The sequence below is a fragment of the Pyrus communis genome, chromosome 7 (assembly GCF_041283825.1).
Source record: "Pyrus communis isolate YQ-2024b chromosome 7, ASM4128382v1, whole genome shotgun sequence".
Classification (NCBI taxonomy): Eukaryota; Viridiplantae; Streptophyta; class Magnoliopsida; order Rosales; family Rosaceae; genus Pyrus; species Pyrus communis.
In genome coordinates this window covers 702,242-711,031 of record NC_142571.1, presented here as the reverse complement: position 1 = coordinate 711,031, position 8,790 = coordinate 702,242, and the positions used below count along the sequence as shown (strand labels likewise).

General features: G+C 34.8%; 1 protein-coding gene across 4 annotated transcripts; it reads right to left on the bottom strand.

The window, feature by feature from the left end:
• Positions 1-498: 498 nt before the first annotated feature.
• LOC137735533 (protein DETOXIFICATION 43) lies at positions 499-8,236 on the bottom strand. Of its 4 annotated transcripts, none has more exons than XM_088697574.1 (15): positions 7,853-8,130; positions 4,240-4,329; positions 3,980-4,101; positions 3,485-3,718; positions 3,260-3,406; positions 2,960-3,153; positions 2,751-2,886; positions 2,472-2,568; positions 2,224-2,324; positions 1,901-2,064; positions 1,721-1,792; positions 1,491-1,607; positions 1,286-1,381; positions 1,073-1,194; positions 499-836 (listed from the first exon to the last, which is right to left on the bottom strand). In XM_088697574.1, exons 2-15 carry the CDS (start codon positions 4,314-4,316, stop codon positions 782-784), a joined length of 1,734 nt encoding a protein of 577 aa, XP_088553700.1. In that variant the 5' UTR covers positions 4,317-4,329; positions 7,853-8,130; the 3' UTR covers positions 499-781. The 4 variants fall into 4 exon arrangements, with proteins under 4 accessions (XP_088553700.1, XP_088553699.1, XP_088553698.1 ...); XM_088697573.1 differs by lacking the exon at positions 7,853-8,130 and adding an exon at positions 4,597-4,716; XM_088697572.1 differs by having other exon boundaries at positions 3,260-3,718; positions 7,853-8,236.
• Between the last annotated feature and the right edge of the window lie 554 nt (positions 8,237-8,790).

Genomic DNA, 8,790 nt, shown 5'->3' with positions numbered 1-8,790 from the left:
TTGGTTAGGTTAATTTTTATATTTTTGAGACCAAGGACTTAAATCCAGTGTGTTATTATTTGCCCACGAGCGTAAGTGGAAGAAAATAGAAACGAAGAACTTATTGTAATCATTTCATGGTTGAAGCAAGATTAACAAGCATTTAACAAAAAGCTGGTGAACTGATGAGCTATTATATATAACTTGAAACATTGAAATGTAGATACACTTTGAAATGTAAAGAAAACAGTAAATTATTAAGAGTCAGGGCAGGATAATGCTAGGAGAATCCAACGATAAAGTTGGTATAAAACTAGACTAAGAAGGAAACATTGCCTCAGATAGGTGTGGTGGTTGGAATTAAATTAATTAGCCAATATTCCTCTAAGAGAGATACCCAAGTTCGAATTAAGCTTTACGTAATTTATATTAGATAAATTAGCTAATATTATAGAGAGAGGGAGAGGGGGTTCGGGATGAATGATCCTCTATTTGCTTCTTTTGTCGTTGGTAGATCAATAGAGTAAAGACTGAGTTTCATTCAATTAGGCCATCTCCTCACAAGGAGAGACACCAAATACAATGACTATGAAAACTATATATAGTGCAATATTACATATATAAAACACAAACATCCTTTGCGAAGTCACCATGATACAATATGAGGGAAAAAATTCATAAAAACTAAGTCGAGTTTTTATGCCTGTACTAATAATAGGAATGAAAAAAATACAAGGGTTTGGGGTTAATCATGGATATGTTGACTGTCTCAAGTATTCCTGTAATACTAGGCTGATAAAACCTACTGTGGTGAACGACCCTTGAGAAAACGCCAAGGTCCAGTTCCAGTCCCCATCCTGCAAATGTAGTATATAGCAACCTAGCTCAGTTCAAGTAATTCAAATCATAATGTGGAAAGGATTGTTGGAAGAGGTGTCAATTTCGAATTCCTTTCCTCATCAATCCATTGCTAAGATAAATAAATTATTGTTGGTCTAGTGATATTTCTCTTTCTGATATTGTAACAGAGATAACAATTTCAAATCTCCACTCCCATTGTTAGTTCTAAAAAAATAGATGGAAGGATAATTACCTCCATACACCAGCAAATGTACGTAACGCCATATAAATGGTTAAAGCAATCCAGATTCCAACAAAACCATGGGATTTTGAGAGGAGGAACAAGGATACAATGCTTGCTATGGCAACCAGAACCTGAGAAGCACAAAAGAATAATTTGGATTATTAGCTAGTAACACAACTTGTGAATAGGAAATTTGGAAAGGTTTATTGCAAAGAAACGTACCAATGAGTATGCAGCATATGCAAAATCAGATGCTCCAAAGTTCACACCATCAAACACAAAAGACAGCGAATTGATCGGTTGCGTAGCTGCAACAAACTGGTGAGTAGAAAACAAATTAGACGATGATTCTTTTCATGCTCGAAAATAACAGTAATAATTATAATAAATGAAGATTTGGCGTTTTAGAAGAGCTAAATTTAAATACCGGGAGGCCAATCTTTATAAGGTGCAAAACGTTAACATCTCTAGAAAATACTCCAGCTCCAAAATACAGACCAATTCCAACAACAAAAGCAAGACCCACACCAAGAATAAAGCTCATCTGCAAAGCATATTCTTTCACAAATTAGTGAAAAAAGTAAATAAATGGGTTGTTCAAATGATGAAGGGTTTATAATTTATAGATTTTTCCACTACGTGTAGAGAATGAAGTACCTGCAAAACCCGGGTTGCGGTAGCTGTGGCCTTTTTGTAGTCTTTCTCAGCAAAAGCACATGCTAGAATAGCCTAATGAGAAAATACACACAAAGATTGTTTGAACAAGTAGTAAACATTTCTGCCTTTTAAGTCACGCTTACATTTTATGTTTTTGTTTTAAATGAGAAAAATCAATACCTGTCCTGCAACAGCCAAACCATCAGCAAGAAGAGATGATGTCAACCAGACCTGCAAGCAAGTCTGAAATGCAGCCATCGGAGTTGGACCCAACCGCGCTGCCAGGGATGCGGCCAAGGTCACACAGAATGTAACAGCAACCACCCTAGCCAACAATAGAGTTCCTGCGCCCAAATTCAAGGAAAAATTGTAACTCCAAAAACCATAAATATGTGTCTAATTATGCAGTTCAATTACCATGTTTAGAATATTAAGGGATGGAGGTCAGGTGAATTATGCTAACTATAATAATGGTGTGAGATATTAAGGATTGAGCTCATTACCATTCTTCAGAAACCGACCAAACTGCAAATCTTTAAGACTTGGAGGTAAGAGATCAACTTTTGTTGTTAAGATTATGAAGAGTACCAGCGCCATCAAGTACCTAAAACGGTTTCAAACATTTTAAATTTTTAATATTAGATAAGATGCACCAAATCTAGATAAAAATGTATGAACAACAAGATTTCAACAGCAGTTGAAAACATGCAATTACAAAAAGTAATACCATGACAAGGGTGACACTACTCACTGAGAAATAACATGTGCCATAGCTGCACCTCTGATTCCCATACCGCAGACAAAGATGAGTAATGGATCCAGGGCAATGTTAACTGCGTATCCAGCAACTACAATACGATACAAATGAACAAATAAACTCGAGTAATTAGACTTCTCCATCACTATAGGGTTTATTTCATATAGGTTATGTTTCTATTTCTTGTGTTTAATCATATCTGAGGATAATGAGAGAGGAACACAAATCAAAGTAGTTGGGGGGTGAGAAATTGGAACAGAGTTTTTGGCCTACCAATGACATATAAAGGAGTTTTTGTATCCTTAAAGCCACGGAAGATCCCTTGCATGGCCAATGTGAGAAGAACTGCTGGTGCACCAATCGACCTTATTCTCAAGTATTTCTGTGCCGGGGCTAACATAGGGGAACCCTGCTCCATAACAAGAGCTGTAATTCTTTCCTTCATTCAATATAGGCGGAGATGACAAAAATGAATCACTTACCGGTTTCACACCCATCACACCAAGGAGAACTTTGGCTGTAAGCATGAGAAATATAGCTTGAAAAAGGCCTAATATTGCCCCAAAGATGAGTGCTGTTGACGCTGAAGCAATATGTCGCTTCTTTTTCCTGATTTTCGTCTTCACGCTGATGTTCATAAGATCCGAAGGATGCTTTTCCATAGTGGTTTTGGAACCTAATCAAGAAACCACCAATGCATATTATGTTTTAAGATATTTATTGATCTTTGGGTTATAATGGCGGTGAGCTAGAGCCTAGAGATCAAAAGAGAGAAAGAGTACCATTTTCTAGTTGAACACTGTTTTTCGCAGCATCTTTCTCTGCATTCTCAAGCTTAACATTTTCCAATATGACTTTTTTTGATTCAATATCTTTGGCTAATCCCTCGTCTGATCTCTCACTTTCCGCTTCAGCGGCACCTTTTTCCGCTTCCACACGCTCAATATCATCAGTTGAGGCCTTTTCCACCCTACTGTTTTGAGTTGAAAATTTTCCTAGATGCTTACCATTTTGAGGTGCATCATCTCCTTTTGGTTTGGCAGCCCCTTTTTCCATGTCATCAAGCATGTCTGAATTCTTTTCCCGCTTCTCACCTTTCGCAGATTCTGTGTTCATTTTTGCAACAGTATCTTCCTCGGCAACAAAGGAAGTTGTTATACTGACTAATGGGAATATAGTAATCCTCGAAGCCTGGTTGAACAGGGCAATAGATACTCCTGCTGCCGCAAGCTCCACTGGACCTATAGGACAAAAAGATTCATCTATCGAGTCAATCCACGTGAAACAAAGATCACTCCAACATGAACTAATAACCGTGTCTTTCAATAATACAGTAACTGATGAGTTTTTAGTACAACACTGATCAATGTTGCCAAACTCCATACAAGTTTTATCTTACTGTGAACATGCAGACAATTATTTACGAACAAAATTATTTTCTAAAAATTGACGCATTCCAATGCAATCTCCTCTAACAATCAAGATAAAGCAAAGGCATGTACCTATATGACCAATGAATGCTGTGTCAATCAAAGAAGCAACTGGATCAGCAGCTACAGCGAGAGCAGCAGGGAATGCAATCTGTAGTATCTCCTTCCCGAGTGTATCCCATTTGAAAACACGCCTGCAATCACGTTAGAAAAATAAAAAAACTTTAGTACTTTACCCTTATCAACCTTAAATTAAGATAGAAAAGGCTTTCCCCAAAGCAGAAAATTAATTAGAGAGAGTACTAATTAAAATATGGTGTGAAACTGTATACCTTGCATCTTTGAAGAAAACACCAACAGGCATCTTCCACTTGCTCACTGGCTCATGCAAATGTTGCTCCTCAGCCATGCTTAAGTTGATACTGCAATTCCAAAATAAAAATAAAACTTCCTAATGAGGTCGCTTCACTTGAGCTTTTGATATCACTATACAAATGTAGTACTTTCTCACAATCCAACCTCAGTTTCTTTTTTTGGACAAACAACGGGATAATTTCCACTAAATTATCTAAACTATGGGGAAAAAAAAAAAAAAAAGGCTAAGCCTAAGTATACACAATCACATATCAAATGCAGACCTCAAAGTGAGAGGGAAAACACAAAATAACTAAATAAATAAGTAAATAGACCTTCTATGTAAATGAACTGCCTCAGAAATAACTCCAGGAGGGCACACGAGACACTAAAAGCTCAAGATGGATTTTATAGCTCCATATCACTGATAGAAACCTTCCTCAGTTATGATGTTTTGTAGACTGAACATCAGTCAACAGCAAGAGCTTTCTAATATTATTATTTTTTTACGAACTTTCCATGCAAGTGTTAAGAGTAAAAAGCAGATTCCACCACAAAAATGACTAATGAAAATGGACTAAATGCTTCAAAGGAAAATTTATTGAATACAGATATATTATATTGGGGAAAGGAGGGGAAGAAGTAGAACCTCAAGTGTAAGAATGAAAATTCTTAACCAATAAAGCTACCATCTACAAGTCCTTTGCAAATACAAAAAAGTATGTTAAGTCACCATATATACTGTTAATGTAGACTAAATTTGATAATTTGACAACATTAATTGCATGCCAAATTTATGGAAAAGAAAAAAACATGTTACCAATGCTTATAGTGCCTAAATATGTGTAGCATATTTAACTACTATTGATAAACTTTCGATTTGGGACATCTCTTTGCATTCTCACACGTCAGACCTACTAAAAATTTTAAGCTTATTAGTATGTGGGCAACACAAATTGAGTGACATGGAGCATGTTGTTCACATATGTATTGACTTGTATTGATACTAAAGAAAGTCGAAATTCTACTACATCTGTATATCTTTATGATCTCCTTTCCTTCTATTTGTCAGATTTTTGGAAAATAAAACATATAAAGTAATTCAACACCTTTTAAGCACTTGCGATATCATCTTCCATTCGACCGGTCTAACAAATATGTATATAATTGTCAGGTAATTTAAATATACATGAGTTTAAGGATTTTTTTATTAGATTCCAAAATGATCATCATATACTTTTTAATTTTTAATTAGGAAGAAGTGCAAGATAATTTTTTGGAGTGACAATAACACTTTTTAAAATTTAAAATATTAATTTTGTAGTTTTAAGACTTACCTCTTCTTTGGAGAAATTTTTTATTGTGATCGAAACACAAATGATACACCACGTGTTTTTATATAAGTTGTGGAAAATTTTAATAGTTAAGTTATTAATTAACTTTTTAACACACATATTTCACTATTTGTATAGTGACACGTGGTGTACCATCCCTCGTTCCGATCATACTGAAAAATCTCCCATTTGAATCTTGTGCCTGAAAAAGTGTTTCAATTTTGCCATTTGGCTAAACGGGATTAGGCAAGGACAAATATTTTTTAGTAACCTTTAAGCCAACTATATAATATTACAATGGCACAAATTCGAAGAGGGAAGGGACAAGGTAGGCGTGACCAAACATGGATACTGCACATATATACCTCCCTCGGGTTTACAATCCCTGATTAGCACCGCAAAAGCATTTAGGCAGGTGTTTTCTATATCGAGTACCAACAAAACTGAAGTCTTATTCATCATCGAAATAAATCACGCAAGAAGATGAGAGAGAGACATAATTAATGATCCTGATGTCCATGTCGTGTGAACCTTGCTTGAAAAGAAGATTCGAACTGTTTCTATGCGAATTAGGTTTAATTAAAGAAAAACTAATAAAAAAAAAATTTGAAAATTTTGAGTTTTAACGATAAAGATAAAATAAAGGGTAAAGTAAATAGTACCATGATAGACTTTTTAATGTAAAAATTTAGTTGTGTGAAATTACATTTCTGCACCATATTTCTTATTCATGTTTTGTTTTAAGTAGAGGGTTAAACGGATGATTTCATAAGGTTTTGGTTGACAATGAGTATTTTATTCATTAGTAGAGATTAATCCATGAATTATATTTTAAGATTTAAAAAAAAAAATACAAATAAGAGTATCTTTCCAAAACCAAGAAAATAAAGTTATTTGTTTGCTTTTTTTTTTTTGGAACAAACGATATTATCTATACTAAAGGGTGGGGGAGTGGTCTAAGCCTCACAATGAGCTAACAATAATGTGGTTCAAATTCGCTTTTGGCGAGAATTGAACCTAAGACCGCTCACTTACAAGTGAAGAGAAATACCTGCTCACTTACAAGTAGAGAAAAATACCAGTAAACTGTAGTACTAAGTGGTTCAGTTATTAATTTGTTTTTTATTTGTCACCATTGTAAGAGTTAAAGGTACAAATCATCACTTACCTAAAATAATCACAATATTCAAGTAAGCAATTATCATTTACGTTCGTTTCAATTTGCTATATATCATAAAAGTTTGTTATGAAGCCAGATATCATGAAAAATTTGTTATCACTGAGGTCTCTATATGATAAGAAAGTTTCTGTATGCACTTTCAGTCTACTTCTCTGCTTTTCAAACTAAGAATTTTTTTATAGAAAATTTAAGGAAGGAGTGTTCGAAAGTGACTGTTTGAGTCCTGGTTGAGGGTTTATTTTTTTTATTTTTTTTATTTTTTTTAAGTATAGGGATTATTATTGCATATAGTTATATATTATACAGAAGTGGATTTGACCAAGAATGTATGTAGTGGAAGTAAGGTAAGCAAGCAGCAGTGTGATTGTGAAAGGAAAAGCAAAAAAACAGAAAACAATTAATGCAACGAAATCAATCACAAAATATTTGCGGGGCGTTAGTTGTGGATATACGGGTCATTCTCGTTAGCTTAATTTATATAGCACATATACACTATTAACGTATCAATTTGAATTAACAATATAGTGTCATGTGGACATAAATTTACATTTTTAAATTATCGATATAGAATGTCATGTGATAACAATATTCACGTACTTGGTCATTCTCCAATTGCAGGTCCATAATTATTATCTCAAAAAATGGCAAACCTCTAGTTATATTAACCGATATTTCCGTACTTGACCGTCCAGTACGGGATTCGTATAGGCTCGAATAGTGTGGGGAGCAACTGTGTTTTGCAGGTCCCCAAAGCCATAGAATTTTGTAGGCTTGCATGCATATGCAAAACAACGCAGATTATGCATATGTGCAAGAAAAATATGAAAGAATGAGACACAATAAGCTTGATCTAATTATAAGAAGCATGCATACATATTAAGCATATTATCCCTTAGTATCGTCGAGGTTTTACCAAAAAAAAAAAACCAATCTAATTGTGTGAAGCATCAAGCATGCATGCATGTATAGAAGAGAAAGAGTTTGAAAGCAACAAATATATGTACCAATCCAAATTAGGAAATGTGTAGAGATAGAAAGAATGGGAAGGAGTTTACCTTTTGGAAGTAACTTGTATACCTTTGCGCTTATTGTTCTTCGTGCTGAGAGAGCTAGCAATATTGCAAAACATACTCTTTTCACCAACTTCCTTTTGATAGATAGCTCACTTGCAGACCAAGCCCTTCCTACGCTATATAAGTACTCTTCCTCCGCCTCTATCCCTCCCAAATTAAAAAAATAAAAAGGAAAATGAAAAATTGTATATTGCTCAACCCACACACGCACAGAGAGAGAGAGAGAGAGAGAGAGAGAGAGAGAGAGAGAGAACAAAACTCGTTCTTTTAAGTTTTAAGAGTGGAAAAATCTGACGCCTTAAGAGTGGAAAAATCTGACGCACAAGAAGAAAATAAATTTTAGAAATATCATAGTGAACGGAACTGCCTATGATTGAATGACAGCATCGCAATCTATTCAAAGAGTGCATACATAATTGGTAGCACTCTGTTAGATTCTGAAAAGGTGTATGGTCCACCATCATCGTAAGCTATAAATTATTAAGTTTGTATTTAATTTATCCTACTTTGCTTTGATGCAAATCGAAGTGCTTTAACCAGCTGGTAGCAATCGAAACTTTTCAAAGTGTGGGCTACGTAGGATTTCCAACACTCCATGCCTGGAATTAAATGACAATCCCCTTGTGACCTAATTTTTACCGGCTGAACATTGTGAGCCCTGGTTAGTTCATAAATTAGGTTCAATTCGTTATTTATGTGGTAGCCAATGACGTTTGTAGCATATATAGTGGTCTTAGGAATACAATGTGCGTGTGCCAATTTGTTAAACCTATGATGACACATAATTTTAAGACCAAAACTTAGTGCTCTTAGCACATTACTCTCAATTCGGACTATGTTGAGAGAAAGAGATTTTTAACATAGAATCCTTGAACTTGTTATATTGTGGAACAACAATCCTTTAGGTCAGTGGCGAAGCCAGAAATTTTTGACATGAAGGAT